This window comes from Mus caroli, unplaced genomic scaffold (assembly GCF_978045245.1).
Source record: "Mus caroli unplaced genomic scaffold, Mus_caroli_1 scaffold_1, whole genome shotgun sequence".
NCBI lineage: Eukaryota > Metazoa > Chordata > Mammalia > Rodentia > Muridae > Mus > Mus caroli.
In genome coordinates, this window is record NW_028227256.1 from 76,773,274 (window position 1) to 76,796,466 (window position 23,193).

The 23,193-nt window shown below is 45.1% G+C and overlaps 1 protein-coding gene across 1 annotated transcript in view; it reads right to left on the reverse strand.

Moving 5' to 3' along the window:
- Nucleotides 1-4,107: 4,107 nt before the first annotated feature.
- The window catches only part of Wdfy1 (WD repeat and FYVE domain containing 1), a 52,704-nt gene continuing 33,618 nt past the window's right edge, over nt 4,108-23,193 (reverse strand). The window contains exons 5-12 of the mRNA XM_021169465.2: nt 22,810-22,960; nt 21,078-21,190; nt 18,742-18,868; nt 17,670-17,775; nt 11,346-11,447; nt 9,740-9,870; nt 8,117-8,225; nt 4,108-7,458 (exon numbers count right to left, since the gene is read on the reverse strand). Coding sequence (XP_021025124.1) covers nt 7,399-7,458; nt 8,117-8,225; nt 9,740-9,870; nt 11,346-11,447; nt 17,670-17,775; nt 18,742-18,868; nt 21,078-21,190; nt 22,810-22,960 — 899 coding nt within the window. The 3' untranslated portion in view covers nt 4,108-7,398. The remainder of the gene's footprint in view (nt 7,459-8,116; nt 8,226-9,739; nt 9,871-11,345; nt 11,448-17,669; nt 17,776-18,741; nt 18,869-21,077; nt 21,191-22,809; nt 22,961-23,193) is intronic.

Genomic DNA, 23,193 nt, shown 5'->3' on the forward strand with positions numbered 1-23,193 from the left:
TGTTTTATTGTCCACACTTTTGTGGGTCAGGAATCTGAGAGCAGGGTCCCACAGCTGTGCGTGTTTCTAGTGTTTCATAATTTTCCAGATGTTGTTGGCTGCATCTGTGCTGGATGTTCAGGATGGGCCACTCACAAGGCTGGATACTTGCGCCGGCTGGCAGCTGGAGCTGCTTTCCCACAGACAGATGTGAACTGGGTGCCATTTTCTGACTTAGCCTCAGAACCACATAGTTTTATCTTTTCCCAGTTTCCCAGACCTGTTACCAAGGCTGGTCTGGTGAGTCACTGAAGTGGGCTCTTTTATGGGGAAGACAAGAGATACCATCACTTCATAGGAGGAAGGTCTGAAATTCTGTGGAAATAACTTAGGAACTACAACAGCATTCATAAGAACATAAAACTGAGGGCAGCTTCTTACAGTCTCATGGTAAGAAGGCTCCTCCCGCTGAGTCCCCCCCGCCCCCCCCAGAGTAGACTCTGCTGTTTTAGGATAACCAACATCTCACCAAAGCCTCTGTGGCTTACCACAATCTCAATGGCTTACCACAGTCTGTCTTGTACCTCTATCTCATACCACTTCCAGCCTTTGGCTAAAGTGTCAGTGACGTGCCAGGGAATTGTGGTGGTGTAAGGGCAGCTGTGAGGAAACAGCCACCCAACGGCCCCACTCCATGCTCACTCTCTGAGTAAATTCACATCACTTGCTTTTTTACTTCACAGAGCAGCTGACTGACACAAACTGGACCAGCACTGTTACTTTAAAGATGGACTGTTGTGCCGGGCATGGTGACACACGCCTTTAATCCCAGCAGTCGGGAGGTGGATTTCTGAGTTCCAGGACAGCCAGGGCTACACAGAGAAACCCTGTCTCGAAAAACCAAAAAAAAAAAAAAAAAAAAAAAAGATGGACTGTTGTGCTTTACTGATCAACTTACTAAGTTGTTTTTGTTTTGTTTTGAAGATTTATTTTTTTTTGTATATGAATACACTGTAGCTATTTCCAGACACACCAGAAGAGGGCATCAGATCCCTTTACAGATGGTTGTGAGAAACCATGTGGTTGCTGAGAATTAAACTCAGGACCTTTGGCCTTTGGAAGAGCAGTCAGTGCTCTTAACTGCTGAGCCATCTCTCCAGCCCCAACTTATCAAGTAGTTAAGGGTCAGTGCACAGCAAGTTTCTCTCCATCCACTCTGCATATTCTGGGGATTGAACTCACTCTGCACTTGCCAGGGAGTGCTCTACCGCTTAACCACATCCTCAAAGCATCAGCCAAACGACCATCACAGTGTCTGACAATATGCTCATGAAATTATCCACAAATTTTCTAATAATAGAGGCTTGGCGGGGGTGGGGTGGGATGGGGTGGGGTGGGTGGGAAGGCTGGTGCTGACAAAATGGCTCAATGGATGAAGGCAGTCACTGCTAAGCCAAAGGACCAGAGTTCGATCCCTGGGACCTCAAATGACGGGGGAGAAACCTGCCCCGGGGCCAAGTTTGGCACCCACATGTCTCCCCTGCCAATAAATAAGTGAATAATAAATAATATTTTATGAGCTAGAGAAATGATGACAAGGACATAGGTGTACAGATCGAGGGGTGAGGATAATGAGAGCATTTTAGAACTTATACTGTGATGGGACAAGAGCTGTGAGCTGGGCTTATAGACTAGCATGATCTGAGTCACGCTGCGCTAGCTCTGACAGCAGGCTGACAGAAGCCAGGAGACTGTAGAACAACCAGGAAGGCAGTGGCCTGGAACATGGGGACAGATGCTGTTTGGTGGCCAGTGCTGGGATATTTCTTGAAGGAACAGCTGACAGGCTTTGTGTTCAGGTTTATGTATGCAAGCCTGCCCAACTTTACTTATCAGTAACTATTATCTCACCTGGGACACATCCGCCATATTTTCAGTACACAACTGCAATTTGGGATTCACTGGGGATTGGAGCAGGACTCCTGGGTAAAAGGTTAGGAGCTGTTCTACACGGTCCTAAAAGGAAGACAGCATGGGAAGGGCTTACAACAAGCTCCCAGCACTGGGAGAAGAGGCGGGAGGATCCCAAGGTAAAGGCCACCGTTGGCTCCATAGAGTCTGCAGACTGACTGGGCTGCATGAAGCCCTGCCTCAACAACTGTGTGTGTGTGTGTGTGTGTGTGTGTGTTGGTGGTGTGAGTGGTGGTGGGGGTGTTTCACACCAGTAAATCCAGAAACATGTTTCTGCCGTGGGCCTTCTCCCTTCAGTGTCGTGGTTTTGTGGAGACAGCCCACCTTTTAGGAGCTGCTCTCCAGTTCCTCTCCTTCCAACAGCTAGAGGAAAACTGCATAACAGAACTATCTGTAGATTGTGCTCATTAACAATAACTCACTTACTGGGAATCTCAGAAAGTACTTTTGCTACCTGACGTGTGCCATGTAAGCAGAGCCTGGCATGTGCATTCTGAAAGGAGACGTGACCACAGGCTCAAGTGAGGAGCGAAGTGCATTCAGACAGCCTGCATTCCCTCTTAAAGTCCCTTCCATTAATTCTCCCTTAAATATAAAAATTTCCCTTGATTTCTGTTGGTCCCTTAGAAGTCTCAAACTAACCTCATGCTCTCTGAGTAGCATAATGCAGGTGCTGTTCTTAACTGCAGAGCCATCTCTCCAGCCCCCATTCTTCCTCTAATCTAGTTATCAGAAATGTGAAAATATAATTTCACAATGCAAAAATGAAATAGTGCTATAAAAGTCAAGACGATGTTGTAACTGAAACACACACTGCCCTACCCACCTCCCTTGTCCCCAGATCACATACATCTCTACCTTGGTAAGTGCAGACAATGAAGCTGTATTTCCTGTTTGTGGTGTGTCCACCTCAGGTCTGGAGCACATGTGATCTACAGGGTGGAGTCACTCTCCATTCTCCAAGTGTTCCCATGACCACTGTGGGAGAAATGGTGGTGACAGGAGTCCCTCATCTACAATGAGACCTTCTTCCCTACTGCTAGGCTGATCTCAGGGAGTTACAGACACACAACTCCAGCAAGAGCCAAGAAATACTGGGCCTAGTGTGCACAGCAATGAAATTCGGCCATGTATGGAAAACATTGGAAAGAGAGACAATGTTAAGTTTTATGGTGCTTTCCCTGCATGGTAGATTAGATTGTTTTATTCTTTTCTAAAAGATTTATTTATATATGTATGTGAGTACACTGTTTTTAGACACATCAGAAGAGGGCATTACCCATTACAGATGGTTATGAACTACCATGTGGTTGCTGGGAATTGAACTCAAGACCTCTGGAAGAGCAGTTAGTGCTCTTAACTGCTGAACCATCTCTCCAGCCCTAGACTGTTTTAAAAGCACCATATTTCATATCATTTGGTAGAACCTAATTTTACTGTTTGCTTTTTGAGACAGATTTCATGCAGCCTAGTTTGGCCTCAAGTTGTGTAGTTGAGATCCTTCTGCCTGAATTTCCAAATGTTGGAATTACTAGTATGTGTCATCACACCCAGTTCCTATTCCATCACAAAAATATTTTGATGCTGAGAGGAAGGAGTCATATCTAGTTTTGAGAAACACACAGTAACCTGACTGGTTAGAACCACCCACATGTAACCTCACAAGGCTGAGCTGTGAGCACAGAAGAGGAGCTGGGACCAGAATGTCTCTTCTCTATGCAGCTCTGGGCAGTTATCCCGAGCTACACTAACTGGTAACTCACAGAAGTTTCCTAAACTTCAGCAGAGATCCACACTTACCCTCCTACTCTCCCATGCAACAGCATAACATGCTGGCACTGTAAGACAGGGCACACAGAGAAGGTGCCTGCTCTTAAGTCAGACACATGGACAGAGACAGACAGACTCCTCATTTGCAACAACATGACATGCTAGCACTGTAAGACAGGGCACATGGAGAAGGTGCCTGCTCTTAAGTCAGACAGACTCACTCTTCATTTTGTCATCTGTAAATGCAAATGGAAGATGAACTTGAAGGGTGATGCTAGAATTCAACAAGATAATGTAGGTAACTTGCCCAGCACACAGGATGACAGGTAAGTGTGACAAACACAGATGTGTCCCGAGCTCTATCCAGAGCAAACAAAATTACACAAATTAAGGAACAAGCAAGGGATAGTTTATTGTTATATGTGTATTCTCAAAACTAAAATTAAAAATAAAATTTAAAAAAGCCTACAAAAATGGAACCCACAAGTAGAAAGAACAAAAATTTGCAGCGTCTCTAGGATACACAAGGCACCCTACTCTATGGAAACACAGTTGTACAAGGACAAATTGAATTACTTAATGTCACCTTTTGCTTCCCAAGTCAAAAAACACAAAAAGGCTACAGAGTAAAATACTTTACATTGTTCTCTGATAGAAACTTGTTGCACGATTAAACTTCAACTTATTCAAAGAGTTATTGTGTAGTAAACTGCAGAAAATAGACGAGGCATTCAATAATCTGCTCACAATTAACAACTAAGCAACAGACACTTGCAGAAATCAGCATATATTACTTATTTGTTAAGTCTCCCATTTAGAATGAGCAGATCACCTTCATTAACAGTAACTTGATTCTTGTCACTTAGGAGACATTAGAAAGTACTTTTAATGAAACCCTGATTTTCAAAAATATCTTCTTGGGTCTGAGCTGCTACTCTATTTATCAATTTTGACAAGTTTAATAAATATAGATGTTAACAAACTGAATCACTGTGCGGGAGAACAAAGCATAGTCTACAGCAACAGTGTCTATTGCTGCCCACTAGGCAGCAAGTTAAAACTGGGACATAGCAAACAGTTACATCTAGTGAATAAGAAGTGGTTTCTACCAACGTACAGGCCTATTGCTATCACTAGAACCAACTAATAAAGGACCATTAAAGAACATGTTGAGAATAAAGACTTGGCATCACTTTATTACATACTAGATCTAAGTTCAAGACTCTTGTCTAACATCCTCTACTTCTTGATCCCTGTCTGTACAAATTAGCTTGAGAATTCGGGGATGGAAAGGACAGTAGTTGTTACTTGAGGAACTCTCTTAAGTGATCTGTTTAACAACAGAATCCAAATAAGGCAAAAAGCCTGAGCCTTATTGTCCCTTTAGTCAGTGAACTTGAGAATATAATCTTCACCCTCTATAAAAAAAATATGGCCCCCTTTGCTACCTGACATGTGACACATAAGGGGAGCCTGGCAAGCACATTTTTGAAAGGAGACGTGACCACAGGCCCAAGTGAGGAGCGAAGTGCATTCAGACAGCCTGCATTCCCTCCTAAGGTCCCTCCCTCTAATTCTTCTTTAAATATAATTTTTCCTCCTTGATTTCTATTAGCCTCTTAAAAGGCTCAAACCAACCACTACATGCTCTCTATGGGGCACAGGGTTTTATATCAGGAGGCTTTAAAAAGGAGAGGGAATATTCAGTTTGATCTACCACAGATATCCAAAAGTCATTTTACAAATGCTTTTAGGAAAATAAACCCACGCCTGGCTCAGCACTATTCCACAGGGCAATGACTCTGCCATGGTCTGTTTCCCATGCGTGGGCAGAACCACAGGCTGAGCTAAACCAAGCAGAGCGAGGAGAGCATTCTACATTGTGGTTTCACAACGTTACCCACTCTCTTGTCCAAAGCACTGGAGCAATCCACATCTTGTATAGTGTAAGGGGAATCCAATGAAAAATCAGCAGTTAAAAGTGACGCAACATAAAACATAAAGGGGGCAAAACATCCTTTGGTCTTATTTCTCAAGTCAAGAGCTCTCTGTAAATACAGAGCCCATTATGCCTGGCTGCCTTTCCTTTCCTCATTGTTTGTGTCTTGTCCATTGTGAAACCATAGCTTTTCTGCCTGTTTTTTTTTTTTTGGGGGGGGGGTTTCGAGACAGGGTTTCTCTGTATAGCCCTGGCTGTCCTGGAACTCACTTTGTAGACCAGGCTGGCCTCGAACTCAGAAATCCGCCTGCCTCTGCCTCCCGAGTGCTGGGATTAAAGGTGTGCGCCACCATGCCCCGCTGCTTTTCTGCCTGTTAGATATTTTTCCCTCCTTGTAAGCCATATTGGTAACGTGATAAAGCCTTAGTCCTCTTTGGCAGAGTGGCCTTGATCTTGATGTAATCCAACACAGTGCTACAGTGAGATTTTAAATCAATACCCATTAGCAAGAGTCAAACGGATGCTGTGGGTAGCCATTATTTATCCTTTAAAGCAGCAGGCCCTTTCCTACTGGCAAGCAGCAGGCTCCCACGGTTCTACTGGAATAGTTCATGTGCTATTTTCTGTTTACACAAACACACGTAAACATCTCTTGGTAATCTGGCCAAAAATTGGACAACACATTTCATACAACAGCTTTTCTAAATGCTAGGAAAGTGATTTACAGGCTAGGGATTACTGTACAAGACCTGACTGATAATTTTAGCAATGGGCCACCAATTTCTTTCTGTGACACATGACTAACACTGGTCACAGCTACAACATAATACAGAAGCACCAGAGTACTTCTGAGGGGCATAACTTGCTACCATATCACAAGGGCTTAGTCTTGGGACTGCAAACAAATGTATCAGTTAGCAAGACTGGGCTGTTCCATGGAGTAGGCTGCTGGCACGCATCACCACCATGGTGGTAGCTAAGTTTGCCATGGGTCATGACTAGCTACAAAGACAAAAAAATGTCAGGAGGCTTGTACATCAGCACCATAAAAGAAAGCTTTGTCCACAGAGCAGGTGTGGGAGAAAGAGATGAATGTGTTCTGTCTTGTTATATGACAGCTGTAAAGGTTCACCCAGGGGACACTGGCTGGGACAGAAACAACTAGAGTGAGCCAAACCCAAGAGCAGATTAGGACACGACCTGACAGAACAGGTACCTTGATGAGGTTTATCAGTAACTCGGTGTAGAGGACATTTGTACGGCAAGTGTAGGTTTCTCACATCTGGCCACCTCCCCTGAAGAAAGACAGAAAGCTCTCCCCCAACCCCTGGTTGTGTATCTGAGTACTCTCAGGGGCCTCAAGGACCTTCTCGGGAGACTCCATGTGTGCTCATGGGTTTGCATTTAAGAAGTTCTAAGCACTAACCTTTTTCGTTTAAAAATTTTCCTTCTAAACCCTTCACTGTTCCCTCCTTACCCATTGGTTCAATGTTCATGAGGCAGTTTTGCTGAGGAAATTCTACTCCTTAGGAGTCCGTTGTGGACAGATCTTTTAGATAATTTCCACAAATACCCCCAGACACACCTTTATATAGATTTTTTTCTTTTAAAAAATATGGATTTGTTTTTTAGGCGTCTAATGTCCATTTATCCGACAGTGGCTGTTGAGCTACATGAAGGGCCTCCATTCATGGAGGATGTTGGGCATCACGGGTAGCAGACATCACCCAGCTCTGGGATCAGTGTGGAGAAAATCCAGTTGCCAGGCTGCAGCCCACCACAGGAGTCATATCCCATATCTACAAGGAAGGCATATGGAGAAGAAACACTTATCATGGGGTCTAATTTCAACAGTTAGTACCAACAGCTTTGTCTTTTTTGGCTAGAGAACCTCCTTAGGACTCATATACAAATAAAGCAATGTAGTTTACTAATTACATTGAAAAAAAAACCTCTGAAACAACAACAACAACGACAAACCACTTCCAGGTAGCATTTTGAATCCTGAAAATAATGTTTTACTATACTGTATAAAAATATAAACTATTTGTTTTACAACTCAACTAAGTATAGAAGCTTTACTTTCAATTTCTGTTTGTGATCTAAGAATTTAACTTAAAAAATATGATTATTCTTCACAAATATGATAGGATGTAAAGGAACATTAGCTAAGAAGAAAGGAAAAGCTATAGACTAACAAAGACTCAAGACAGATGGGAGGGGAAACCCCCAGGCCAACTCAGAATCCGCAGGTTCCAAGAGACACCTAGCCCTAACTATCATGACCACCCACCCACAGCGAGTCCCCATCAGGGTTAGGAAATCACAAATACCTGCTCTGTCATTCAGGGCTTTGAACAGGCAGTGGCAAAGGCAATGGCACTAGAAATGCCTTGAAGCCCGCTCATAGCCCGAGGACAGCTCCATCTCAGCAGAGATGCTAACAGGCCAGCTTACCTTTACAACTCGATCTGTCCCACAGGTCACCATCAGTCCCCTCGCAATGTCCATGGACATGTGGGAAATGTTATGTTTTCCTTCATGAAATGTTGCTAGAGAAGTCCGGCTAACAAAGAGAAAGACAGTTGAAATGTGCCGACTGTACCCAGGCCTAAGAGAGAAGCAATCTTTTAGCAATGTAGATGGCTTACACACAATAATGTTACCATTATCTTCTAAAAATATAGCAATGGTTTTATAATTAACAAGGCTGTACAAAAGGTTTCAACCATAGAGGCTTTGGTCCCAAAGCCAAGACCTCAAAAAGGTTAAGTCACTCAGCATAAAAATAATGTATTCCTTTCACTGGAGAGCCTGGTACACAGACATAAAACCATGGGCCCATAGCACTAAGGAAGAAGTGCACTGGAGATCATGAGCAATGATTAATGTAGTAAATGATGCCAGTGAGCATCTGCCACCGTCAGAGGCGTGGCGCAGCCCTCCCTCTGTTAGCTCACGGCCCGTCATGGACTGGCCGGACCTCCAATCTATGACTCTCCTTGGTTCTGAGTGGAAAGTGGGCTTTACTTCATCTGTCTATAGGCCTTATTCTAAACAAAACAGCAATGCACTATGCCACACTTTGCAAGCTGCTGCTCTTAACAACATTAGAAATATTTCTGAAATCATTTAATAACAAAGATACAAAAAAAGACTTTCCCCGGGCTGGTGAGATGGCTCAGTGGGTAAGAGCACCCGACTGCTCTTCCAAAGGTCCAGAGTTCAAATCCCAGCAACCACATGGTGGCTAACAACCATCTGTAACGAGATCTGGCGCCCTCTTCTGGAGTGTCTGAAGACAGCTACAGTGTACTTACATATAATAAATAAAAAAAAAAAAAAACAAAAAACAACAAAAAAAAAGACTTTCCCTGTCATGGGTGGGGACACAGGCCTCTGCTACTGCAGCCATGGCTCAGGAGAAGGGAAAAATAACAGCCATTTTCTCCCAAAGGATCTGTCCACATCAGGAAACATCTGATGAAGTTATCTAAGACCATCTGAAGAAAGAACACAGGTCTTTCCAGTCTTTCCCGTAACTGAGTTGGCATGAGTGGACAAAAGTCGGCCAGCTCAATTGCTGCTGCCCACTTACTTACACAGGGACCTGTCTCTGCACAGCCCTGTGGGATGGGGCTGTCAGCTGCAGGACTACTCCAACGACCCTCATTGGTACTTGGGAAAAAAATCTGTCCCAGCCAGTGAGGCAGCTTGAGATAAAGAGTGTGTGTGTCACAAAGGTAGGACAGAAATTTCTTTTTAAAAACGGGTCATGTGGCTTCACGAGATGGCTCGGCAAGGCAAGGCACTTTTCCACCAGTCTGATCCTTAAGAACCACAGGGTAGAAGGAGAGACTCCACAAGTTGTCTTTGAACCTCCACACACAAGCTGTGATACACACACTGGCCCAACCCACCCACAAAAAAATGTAATTAAAAACAAACAAATGAAGAAACATTCCAAAGAGATAAGCATATGGGTAGAAATCTCTCTAGAACTTTCTCGGGCTACCCATATGCAGATTCCCATCAGACAGAGGGCAGGATGCAGTAAGATGAAGACCAGCAAGCACTCACTCCTCATCTTTGATGGAGTCGTAACAGGAATCACAAACTCGAACCTGGAACTCAAAGCCCATGACGGGGTAACTGGACCGCTTGCTGCTGCACTTCCCACAGACGGCCTGCCCACACTTCCTGCAGTGATGCTGCCAGGGCGGTGGAGGAGACAGGAGTTAGCTTTGCATTCTTGTAAACTCGGGGAGAATGTACTAGATAGACCCCAGCTCCCACTGCATCATCACTGACACTTGGAACACACATCAGGAAATGTCCCAGTAGGCCAGGGTCTTCAAATAAAAATGTCCTTGTTTGGGGACAACAGCTATATCTGTCTGGTCCACAAAGAGCAGCACTATTCAAACCAAACTCAAGCTCTTTTAGGAACCCAGTCGCTGGAGATTCTGGCAAGAAAAACCTATTCCTCCTTCAAAGAAAAAAGTTAAAGTTAAAAACTTTAAAGTTAAAGTTTTAAATAGTCTTTACGGAGGACTAATGTTCTTTTTGGCTTTGCAAACTCTTGATTCAGAAAATAAGCTCCAGAACTTTCCAGAACACTGCAATTATTACCACTGAATGTAGCAGACCTTAACCACTAACCCTTTAGTGACTATCTATCTATCTGTTTCTCTCTCTCCTACTAATTATTAATGCATAAGAATAAAATTTACTCTTCGGTGTTTTCTTTAGAAGGAATACTTCACCAACTATAATGTGGTGTTCACTGCTATGGAAGCATCACACAGCTGGGCATGGTGGCGCACACCTTTAATCCCAGCACTTGGGAGGCAGAGGAGGGTTGATTTCTGAGTTCGAGGCCAGCCTGGTCTACAGAGTGAGTTCCAGGACAGCCAGAGCTACACAGAGAAACCCTGTCTCGAAAAAAATACCAAAAAAAAAAAAAAAGCGCGGGGGTGTGGGGTGGGGGGGGGGTGAAGCATCACACAGGATCAGCCATTTCTGGGCATTTCTGGGTAATAAGAAATAACAGAAGCCCAGTACTGGCTGCCAGGCTGGATGGGGCTTTACTGACGAGCAGCTCTTTGAGTGAAAGCAAAGCAAAGTTAGTGACACACACAAATGCTAGGCTAATCCCTCACCAATGGTGAATGATCACTATGCTCTCACGATCATGATCAGCCAGATGCATTTCACAGCAGGACTTAGGCATCGTATGAGTACCCAGTGCTACCAGTAAGGGTACTGGGGGCAAGTTTCTCAGTTAAAAAGAAAAATGAAGGGATTTGAGAAAGTCTTAATGAAAATGATCCAGGTGTATTATACAGGCCCAACTTGGTCATGCTCACTGTCAGTCACATGGCCGTGATACAAAACAATAGAGGAGGAACCACATTTGTAAGAACAAAGTATGATTTTCTTTTTTCTTTTTTTTTTTTGTTTTTCGAGACAGGGTTTCTCTGTATAGCCCTGGCTGTCCTGGAACTCACTTTGTAGACCAGGCTGGCCTCGAACTCAGAAATTCACCTGCCTCTGCCTCCCGAGTGCTGGGATTAAAGGCGTGCGCCATCACCACCCGGCAAGTATGATTTTCTAAAAATTCGAATTAACGATAAAAATAATGAGATGCAAAATTCTTCCAGAAGAACAAACATTGGCTACTCACCTGCCTCAAGCCCAGCGTCTTTGTGTCCCACATCTGCTTTATATTCCAGAAGAAGGGCTGCTCACACTTCTGACAGGAGTCGCTTTCTAACCACTGAGGAGCCTGGGGGCAGCAGGGAGGCAAAGCCAACATCTACACGTTTACACTGGCCTTTCAGACGTTAGCACAGAGCTCTGAAACGTTCTGGACTCCATGTTTCTTTTAAATCCCACATTACATTTTAGCTGAGGTTCCCATGATCAATCCCATGGTGTTTAGATGTTCTGCTGTTGTTTTTATATGGTTGGTTGCTTTTAGGAGTTGGTCTCACTATAGTCTGGCTGGCCTGAAACTTTCAGCAAAGCTCCTGCCTCAGCTTCTTAAGTGCTACAGTTACAGATGTGCACTCCCATTCCCGACTCCCGCTTGTGTTTTCACTTAACTGTGACCATTTAAGTAGTGCTTATTGGGTCGTACAATTGGTAACCTACAAATAAGAGAATAATTAGAATCATTAATATATATTATTTCTCTTTTTATGCTAAAGTTATCTGAAATCTATCTCCACTTGAATCAAAACCCATTTCTTGTTTAACCTGAACTCCCTCCTGGTGTTCGTTGGACCACCGTACGGCAGAGCAACTAAAAAAACATCTTGCTCTGTTTGGGCATCGTGTCCGACAGCCTTGCACCTCCCCCTATTCTGCCAGGCCTCAGGAGCAGGTCCACTCCTCCTACCACTGAGCAGGGAGCGTTGCTATTCTCTTCTCCCGCACTGACCAATGAGTGTGCCGTCTTCATATACTGCCCCCTGCCACATGGCCCTTCTCAGTGCATTTCTGTTGAAACAAGATACTGGGGGGGGGGGGGCGATGGGGGGAGTATCCTTGCTTCTAAGACAGTGTTTAAGCACTTGATGGTACAGGGGCATAATAAGAATGGTAGTCATGACTGTTTTCTATAAGTAAGTCCAGATCACAGAATAAAAACTCATTTTCTTGATCCTAACGTTACCATGCCAGAAAAAGACACTTCAAGAAGAGAGGGTAACGGCATCACAGGTCCTGAGCCAGGTCAGCTGCTGGGAGAGAGGCAGTGACGGTGACACCCTAGGAAAGGTGACCTCGGTCAGGTTGCCTTTTACATCTTTCTTCCTACTTCTTCAAAACTTTGGACCTCCCCAGTTCTTATTTTAGACACGCCGCTAAGATGTTTCTATATACAACAGCCTTTAGGAAGGGGAGGGCACACATAAACACCCGGAGGCAGCCGAGATGTAGGAAGGTCTCTGGATGCTGGGAATGAGAGGAGATGACAAGAATAATGGACAGACGAGTGCCTGTGTGAGATCCTCACCCGGACGTGGGAGAACTTCTGTATACATGACCAACAGAGGTGGTAGTGGTATAGATAAGGTTTGGGGACACAGCCTGTGGACATTTAAGATCAGGGAAGACACGCAGGTGTTATGTCTAGTAGAAGTCACGTGCAGGTCCTGCAGTTGTGGGTGCAGTTAATGTCAGCTTTATTACCATAGCTATCTTCAAATCCAGTGAGACCCGTGTGCCTGAGAGCCGTCACAGCAGGACAAAAGCACGTGAGCGCTACAGGAAAGTCAGTGTTCAGCTTCCTTAGTGAAGGGCTGAGTGTGGAAAGAGCTTTGATGGGAGACTTTTAACTGTTCACAGGCTCCAGAAACCCGCTTCATTTCACAGACAGACACCATGCAGAACTGTCATTCTCCTTAGCCACTAACTGTCAATTTGGCTACTAGTGATAAAAGTATATCTCTCTCCCTCCCCCCTCTCTTTTCAAGACAGGGTTTCTCTGTGTAGCCCTGGCTGTTCTGTAACTCGCTCTCTAGACCAGGCTAGCCTCAATCTTAAACAGTGGCGTGCAGGCATGAGGGAGGCATGTCCAGTTTGGGCCTTTCCTTAAAATGCCATCCTCAGAGGCCTTAGAGGTTCAGCCCTGGAAGAGCTCTGCTTAGTTACCTGGGCAGCCCTCACAGAGCAGTCAAGCAACCTGTCAACGGGCTCCCAGACATCCCTGTGTGCTTCCAAGTCACTCAGTTGCAATTCTCCATTACTTTCTAATATCAGAACCACTCTGGTCAGATCCCAAACGTGCCAACCCTAGCTTTCCCACGTCCCCCGTTTCCTCATCTGGTATAGTCCCTGTAAGGCTGTACACCTAAGAGGATATTAATGTGTAAGTGTTCTCAACAGTGCCTGATGTACAAAGGCGCTGTGAATCCCAGCAGCACACAGTGCTTGATGTGCTTAAACTCACCAAATCTGTGTAGCAAGCAAAGGGACCCAGAACACCACTACTGCCACTGTTCAGGCAAAGGAACTGTGGCTTACAGCCTGGAGCAACTGTCCACAGTCAGAGAGAAGCTGAAGACCACAGAAAATCCAAGAGGCTGGTCTATCTCTCCTGATAGTCCACCATGCTTCCCATAGCCTCTGAAAAAAGGGCTCTAGTCCCCTTTATGACATGGGGTCTCAAAACTCAGGATTGGGAAGTGACAGCTGAGCTCTGGCTTCAGAAAACCATGGTTAAGAAGACAGCATATTACTTTGCTGATCTAGAGGGCAGAAGAGCACAAGGGAAGGGAAAAATATGTTTTTAGTACATTGAGATAGCAAACAATAGTCAGTGCATAAATAGACATATGTTTTGGAACAAATTTTAAAACAAGAAAATCTGTAATTTTATTTTGTTACTACTCAGAAGCGGGTGTTAAGCCTTAGGTTAGTGCAAGCCGTTTAGTTTTGTGAGTGTTGTCCATGGAGAACAGGGGCTGTTTGCTCTGAGAAGAGCAGAGCAGAGCTGAGGACAAAGCTCAGCTGCCGACTGTTTGCCCCATGGAGGAAGCCCTGGGTTTGTTTGATCCCCAGAGCTACAGAAGTAGAGGGAGGTGGCGCATGCTTATATAGCTCCATCACTCAGGCAGTGAAGGCAAGGAAGACCAGGAGGCCAAGGCCCTGCTCAGGCCACAGACAGGGTCCCAGGCTGGTGTGGGTTACATGAGACTCTGCCCTCAGAAAGAGAGCAGCACAGTGAGGGGTGGTGAACCAGGGCCCGGCCGCCCACACCAGGCAAATGCTCTACCACTCAGCAACATTCTCAGCCCAGAAAGGAGGATATTAACAAAGCACTGACTTCTATCTCGTTTCTGCATCCTGTTCCATCTAATCTGAGCAGAGGGAATTATTAATAATCCCTCTTTACTACTGCCACTAACTGCTAACTCATCTACACTGTATTGATAGGTAAGTACAGTATTCTACATTCTGAAGTCTGCTTGCTTAAATATTCTCCGTAACTATGGTTACTTGTTCATTCATACTTATTTCCCAAAAGGAACAGCCCTAATTATACTCTGTCAGGGAAGCAAATATGGTCTATTGTGGGAGGGAGTTCATAGCCACGGTGGGCTGGAAACAGTCCAGAGACACTCCAGGTGAGCAGTGTGGATCTGGAGAACCATGCTTTATCCTCTGGCTGCTGGCTAAGGAAGACCTGGACACTGTACTGGGTCCCAGACAGGATCAGACCTCACAGACAACAGACTATTCACCTTTGTATTACATTTCCCTAGCTAGGAAAAAATTAGTATCTACTAGAAATAATGCCTCTTTTGATAGAATTTCCCCCTGCTCCATTAGAGAGATGACTAGCAGGAAGTCGTCTCTGCCCACAGGAAGCACCTTGACAGACAGGGCTGTATTTTTCTTTTCCCACACGCACAATTACAGTCCAGCGTTACGTAATCTGAAGAAAGGGTGATGCTCCAACTTTCTGACTGCATTTTCTAAAAGAATGTACAAAGGACAACAAACGTGGGGTGAAGGCAGAGTAGTTAAACCCAAAAGACTCCCACAGCTGTGCCTGGCTATGCAGGAAGTACACCTTCCCTTTTGCATCTCTGTTCTCTCAGAGGAAGGCAGGAAGGATGGATCCAAGAAACAGATTGCACACCAGCCATTCCTGGTGTGTAGAGCTGGAGGCTGGGGAAGACAGAACACAGTCCTAGCAGGCCTCTGCAAGGAAAGCCCTATCATGCAGCAATGCAGAGCTGGTATGAAGTATGTGGTGCAACACACCACTCCAAGCCTTACCAAAAGATTTTTAGAATGTACAAAACTAGAAGTTAATCAGCAGCCATGCAACCAGAGTTTCCTGTTTGGCTTGCCACACAAAGCTGGCAGGAAACCTGGCACTTAGTAATACTTCTGACAGGCAGCACATTTTATCAGTTATAAAGCAGTCTCGTTTCTTTACAGGATGGCAAATTTCTTGTAGGTAAGACCCAACATTTACCATGTGTTTTCCCCTAAGCTGTCAGGCAGTACGGCCATCCTGTATGTGCCTGATAATGCTTCTGGAGTGAACCTGTCTTTACCATCCTCCATCTTCCTTCTTTAGATCCACTTCTTCTATCACCATTACGAGCCATCGATGTCACTGAGCAAAGTCAGACCTCACAGGTGCCAGCAGAGATGAGCAGGAGATCCTGCCTGGAAACCATCTGATGACAGCTATAAAAAGCCTAAGGATGTGCACACCCCTCTACCAGATCTATTTTCAGAAATTTGCATGGGATGAATAATTGAAGAACCTCATGGTGACAAGGTCAAGCAGAGTCACAGTGGTGTCACTCAAATGAGCAGATGATCAGACTCTAAAAAAATGAAGGTACCTTAGACATCGTCTCAAGCAATGATTTCACTTTATAGAAAAGGAAATAGATATTCAGAGATTAAAACACTTATCTAGACTTATCCACAGTAGTTAGGGGCTCAAAGAAATCTAAAAATCAGATTGCCTTAAAGAAAAATGTATCAGTTTGGACGTAGTGGAAGACAGCACAATGCAAAATAAAAGCAGAGAACTGCTACATTCACTCCAGTAGTGACATGGGTGACAGGCCCCCAAAACCTGGACGCAGTCCCAAGGCAAAAAGTTCACGGAATCTTAGTCTCCTGGAACCTTGGCATTCCCAAAGCATGAGTGCTCCCAATTTGTTCCAGCGATAATGTGGAGGGTCTTGCTTGCTTTCTTACAGTATTTCAATGGATAAGAGTTAGAAATCTTAGGGTAAGCTACTCTCATATGCAAGAATTTACCGTTATCTAGGAAGAAGGAAGGTTGTGGTCTAAGAAGGAACTAGAGTAAATACTTAGAACTATAGATAGCTGAGTCAATTCCATACACAGGAATTTACAATGGCCTAGGGGGAAGGTGGACTATACAATAGACTAGAATTGGAACTAAGACAAGGGCGTGAAGCCCCTGCCCCTGGCTTCTAAGATTAAGCCGATATTAGGTGGGGCTGCTTTTGATCCCAGTTGTTCACAGTAATTTTTACCCCAATTGTTAGCTTTTTGCATGCATTCCTCTGTTTTGTGTAAAAGTCACTGATAAGACTGGTGCTCACTTTGAGAAAAATTACAGCGTGTTCCTATTTGTTTGTCACCCATTTCGTCGCCAACTCCTTGCCCATCTGTAACCGAGATTTTCTCCTGAGGATTGAGGGGGGCCTGACTGAGGCTGGTCCGAGGCAGAGAACAGAGGTGCGTTTTCCCCAGGACGACAACTGCCTCACTATGTATGCCCTGTGACATCATTCTCAGGGCTTCCAAGCTGCAATGCTCTGGAGCAACCTGAATGAATAGTCTGGAAGGCCTCCAGGAGTCCAAATTCATGGATAAGCTAGAAGGCTGCTGATTGCAAAGAGTCCTCCAAGCTGATATTCAACCTGAATGCTGCCCATCTGTTCGGACTGCTCAACAATGCCGGAAACTCTCCCCCAGGACAGAATACGGCACGGCAGAGAAGGCTGAGTCAGCAAGCGCTCACACAAACAGCCAGACATGGTGGTATAAGCCTGTGATCCCAGGGCTGGAGAGCTGGAGACAGGTAAACCCATGGGCTTGCTGGCCAACCAGTCCAGTCAAATCAGTGAGCACCAGACTTGGTGTCTCAAATACCAAGATAGAGAGCAAGAGAAGAAGACACCCAGTTTGACCACTGGCTTCACATGCACATGAAACCTGCACCCATGCACAGATACACAAATGCAATATATACACATCACATTTACATGTATGTGTACATACATGTATACATACAAGTAAAAGAATTTAATTTTTAAAAGTTTAAAAGACAGGCTGAACTTTGTTAGGCAATAATCCCCAGGTGGAGCAGTGGAAAGCCAGGGTATGCTCACCTCTCAGCCACCTTCCAGCCTGCAAGGTAGAAAACTGAAAAGCCAAAGTGGGCTCTCCTCTGAAACCGCCCACCCTCCTGCCTGCCTACCAAGCTCTTGCTTCTTACCTCTTCTCTGCTAACATCCATGTTCCACACTGCAATGCCACCATCTGCTGAGCAGGAGACGAGCTGCCTTGTGAGCTGCAGGTAGCACAGTGACTGCACTCTGTCACTGCAAATAAGTGGTACCCAAGTCATATGTCAACATAGAAAAACCGGAAGCTCACCCCCGGAGCTCAGCATTCTGCCTTCTTTCTATTATTGGCTGTTGCTTTATCACTATGTATTTGGTGTAGTAAGGAGGACTGTGCGACGAGCCTCACCCAGCATGCTTTAACACATTATCCATGGCCACTCCTTTTGGATCTGGCACTAAACATGTTGGAGATTACTGGACTACAGATCTGTGTGTCCATCACCATAATCTATTTCCTTATTCAAAACCAAAATGGAAAGTCACTCTTACTGAAACTCAGTTCATATGAAGAAGGTGTCAGATCACGAGGACCATGAGCAGCCATCTGCACACACAGCCACAGGTGCCGCATGTGCACACATGGGTAGGAGGACTCTGCCCTCTTCCTGAAGGCTCTTAGACCCAGATGCCAGGCAAGTCATCTCCTGACCGGTTAACTTTGGCATCTAGTTTTTTTCCTGGCTAAATTTCAACTGGATTCTAATTACAGTAAACAGCCATGGTCTGACCAGCAACAAGGAAGAAAGAAAAATGGGGTGAGGGGGTAAAGGAGGTGCTGCCTTTAGAATGCTAGAAGGCACGCCCTAAGTATTACAATGTCAGAGTTCAAGTGACTATGGCTGCTGATATACACTTTACTTTTTGATGACATACATCTTAGGGTTTAATAAACTGCTCATGCCTCCAGTACTTTTAGTACACACAATCTGCCATGGTCAAAGTTTTCAAGTTCAGTCCCCACTCCATGCAGCCACTCACTGGGAGAGAAGAGTGGTGAGGAGACTGAGAAGGGAGAACACCGTACACTCCACTTTCTTTTTACTCAGGATTGACAGAAGCAGTTAAAGTGAATTCGGCCCAATCAGGCTGCTGTTGTCTTACATGACAGGACAGAGTACCCTCCCCTCCTGCCTCTGATCCCCACCCCAAATGGTGACATACTGGTGGCCTTGAAGGAGGAGTGTCCGGCCTTTCCGTCCCCCGATGTCCCACATGATGACGCTGTTGTCGGATGCTCCTGAGAAGAGTAACCGTTGGATAGGGTCCCACCAAAGGCAGGCGATGCTACCTAGGGATGTGAGAGAGGGGTCAAACAGAACTCAGTATCAGGACTCACAGGCTTGACTGTGGGAAGCCCAACCATCATCTGAGGCTTGGAGTAAAACATCTATTTGGGCAAACAAAGGGTCATTCAAACCACGATCTCACGAGTCATGGAGAAAACACTGTAAATCCATTATCCAAACTTGGAAGTTGAGAATTTCTGAGCCATATAGCTCTCAATACGAAGGCCTTTAAAGTTTTTCCTTGTTCTGTACCAATAATCTATAAAGTAGCTAGATATAAAACATCAGTTCACAAAACTTAAGAGAAAAAAAAAACCCAAAATGTCATGAATAAATATGCACAGCTTGTCATGCACATTTAATACAAGATACAAATCTAGGTCACCCTGACCCATGAGAATCTACAGACATTTACTCTAGAATGAAAATTAGTGGAAAAAAAAAGTAAGTTTACTACGTAAATATGCCAAAGAAGTTTGACCAAAGAGGGAGAGAGGGAGAGAGGGAGAGAGGAGGAGAGGGAGAGAGGGAGAGAGGGAGGGGAGGGAAGAAGGAAGGAAAAAGGAAAGGAAAGGAAAGGAAAGGAAAGGAAAGGAAAGGAAAGGAAAGGAAAGGAAAGGAAAGGAAAGGAAAGAAAGGAAGAAAGGAAGCAAGACAGACTGACTCAGCCCTTACATTTCATACACTGCTAACTTATCAAATTGGATGCCCTTGGGGAAATCTTTCCTATGGAGAGATTTCTCTTGCAGGGAGGGTGTCTTCAGTGGTTACTACTGATCTAGGCACCAGCTGCTAACAAACTAATCCTGAGCCAGTGGCACAGGCTAATAATTCTCCTGGAGGTATACAGAAAGTGAAGAAGTCACGTGCACAAGAAAGGAAGAAAAGCCAGTTTCTCACATAAGCTTTCTCAAAGCAGAATAAACGCCAAGGACAAAACGAAAGGAGGTTGGCAAAGTGAGCACAGTGGCCCCATTTTTTCCCCGTGAATTCTGTTGAGTCCAATGGCCCTCATGTGTCAGTCAGCGGCCTAAACCACAGAGAAACATGCTGACCTGGAAAACCACTAAGGAGTCTTAGCGCCCGCTCTGCCCTCAGAAGCTCTGAGACCCTGAAAGGTTCCGAGGTCACGAGAGAATCTGCCGTGCTTGGGAGGGGCTGCTCGGGAGCTTTGCTTCTCTGCCACAGAGTTTCCACGTTCGTTTCCCTTTCACCTCCCCCAGAGTCCCTGATCTTGGACAGTCTAGTACATCTAAACGGTTTAGCTGAAGTGTGGGAGATGCCCAACTTGCTGCCCTTGGAAGCCTAAGCACAAGGTACTAAGTACAAGTACCTTCTGAAACAGAGCCACATCAATCCTCTCAACAAGTCCTCAGCTCTTCAGTCTAAACTACAGGACCCCAGACTTCCAATCTGTGACTCAACAGAAATGAGATCCAACAACCTCTATAAAGTCCATACTGCATTTCAGCTCAGTGAAATGAACTTATCGCCCACATGTACATAAAAGTTTACACAACTCCGCCACCAGGAATTTTACATTCCGCTCTAGAGACCTGCCTGCATACAATGAGCGAACCTAGTCCTGATTCAGAGTACACTGACCAAGTGCCAGGCTGACCACCCCATGGAGTTTCTCTAATGGTACCACTCCAGAAACTAACAGAAGCAGAACAGCAATAATGAGAATTCTTCCAAAGGTCTGTTTAAAAGAAATGGTCTGGGGATGGGGGCATAAGTTAGAGGTAGAGTTCTTACTTGGCATGAACCAGGCCTGGGATCCAGTACTGCACACACTTCCCAAAAAAGTTCTTATGGAAACAGTAATTTTAAAGGTTATTGGGTATGGTGGCCCCCAACTGTAATTCCAGCACTTAGGCTGATGGAGGATTATTATGAACTGAGGCCAGCCTGAGCTGCACATGAACTTTCAGGTTAGCCTGGGTTATCATCAGACCTGCCTTAAAAACCAACCAACCAATAAGTAAACACGGTAAGCAATACAAAGCATCCATTTGAACAATTTAGACAGGATTTCTGATGTATCAAACAGACCTCACACCTGACCCTCAGCTTTCTTTTCAATCCCAACACACGGAACTCAAACTGAAATATGGCAGTTCTCAAGGAGTGGACCACTCCCCAAACCACAGAGCTGAGGACTGAATTTGGATGCCTGAACTAGTTGAAAAGCTGGTGACCTGAGCCCACCTTCATGTCCCTTGAGGGTCGTGATAACTGAACAAGTGTTCTGCTCCAGCTTCAGCAGGGTGATCTGTCCCGAGTAATCGCCAACAAAGGCGTGCTGAGTGTCCAGATCATACCTGTGGAGAGCAGTCAAGGAAAGGTAATGGACCCATTTCAACACACTCGCACAGAGCAAGCCACGCCAGCCACAGATCTGGAGTCACACGGTGACAGGCAATGAGCAAAGACAATAGGTGATAGGCAGACACTGGAAGAAAAACTAAGCAAAAGATCTTATGGAAAGCTAGTATCCAACAGCTGGTACATCGAGAGCAGGACCACAGGAACCAGCAATAAACGTCATGTGAGCCGGTGGAGAAGACACACAGGCAGTTACAGTCGAGTTGTAAGAATCCATTAAAATTGTTAAATAGTGAAGACAGTGTGTGCGTACACACACACACACACACACTCATCGTGATATTGTTTTATGAAATATCTATACAAATGATGTCAGACTGACAGCAACTTCAGGACATGGACTTATCTTCCTTTTTGCCTAGGGATAATCCAACTTTAAATGACGACAATGGCTTACTTTACAGTTCCATAATGCGACATCAGCTATCTGTTGTAGCAGCCAGCTTGAAGCATATTAATTACCGGTAGCGATTCATTCCTTGCTCACTCTGTAACCAAGACACTTGTAGAACACCAGCACTGTATAGAAAACAAGAGTGACGGCTAGTGTTCAGGAGGCAGAGGTCAGGAGAACTATAAGCCAGGCCATGGTTGTGACTTCGAGCCGTGTTCTGCAAAGCTATTATGAGAAGGTTTATACGTGACAGAAAAGCTCACTTAGAATATAATATAATATGATATAATTAATATATGAGCACTTCTTCCTTGAGCCTAAACTGTACAGTATATTTTAAATTTTTATCTTAATTATCTCATGTTGCACATTCATTTGTAACAAAAATTAAGTAATTTTACATTTGTTTGTGCAAGAGGTGCACCATGGTACCATCCATGAACCAAGTGTAGAGGTCAGAGGACTACATTCAAAAGTCGGTTCTCTTCCATGTTGGACCCAGGGATCAAACTTGAGTTATCAGGCTTGGGGCAATAAAGACCAGCTCCACTGAGCCATCTTGTTGGCTTATAACAAATGTTTTAAATGAAAACTTTTGGTGGGGCAAAAAGAAAAGGAATTTTGCTCTTCCATTCAACTGTAAGAGCGAACTATCCAGGGTGCTGTCTGCTGTTGATCACCTCCGGTCAGTGCATCTCCTGTCAGCACTGGTGCACACAGCAACCAGAGGTCATCTGGAGCAGAGGTGCACTATGGGTAAAGTTGGGATGTGAAAACAGGGGTTGTTATCGTCTGGGATCTTGAGGTACCTGTGAGAGTACTGTAAGAATTAAAGCCCTCTGTCACCTTAAAAGAAAAAAAAAAGCATGAAAGGAAGTTTTGTATGCCACTCCTGGCAGCCCACTTGTGAAGCACAGGGTGAGGCACAGTCTTTCATTTTGCAATGAAAGGAATGAAGGGCAGGCATTAGCCTGGCTCTACAACTTTGTATAAAAATAATTAACAGCTCTCACAGAAAATACATTATTTTTCACAGATACACTCTATACCAAAGAAAAGGAGACACAGAGGTTCTTGGGTTTTAGGATAAATCCACAGGGGTCATTCTGTCTTCAGAGCAGCTAACAATCGGGAGGAGGGGTCGGGCACTCTGAAGGATACTGCAAGCAGGAAGCCCACGACGAGAAGAAGTGGCGGCCAAGCATATTCCCGCTGCGCGTGCACATCCAGCTCACACACTTGTCGTGGCCAGTGCTGATCACCCACTCGGCAGCCAGGCTGAAGATGATAGCAGACACGCGGTTCTGGTGGGCTGCAGGGAGACAGAGGGAGGGTCAGTGCCCCTCAAGACAGGAGGACCTCTCCTCACTGAGAGAGCTGGGGCTCAGCTTCCACAGCGTAAAAGGGGCTGTACAGGCATGGTCCCAGGAAGGTTCCAGACAGTCTGCCTCTCTTCACTCCCCCACGCACTGGGCACTGGCACAGGCTCTTCCCAAAGCCCCAGACCACCCCAAATGGAAGACTGTCAGAAGCCAGGAGCCACTG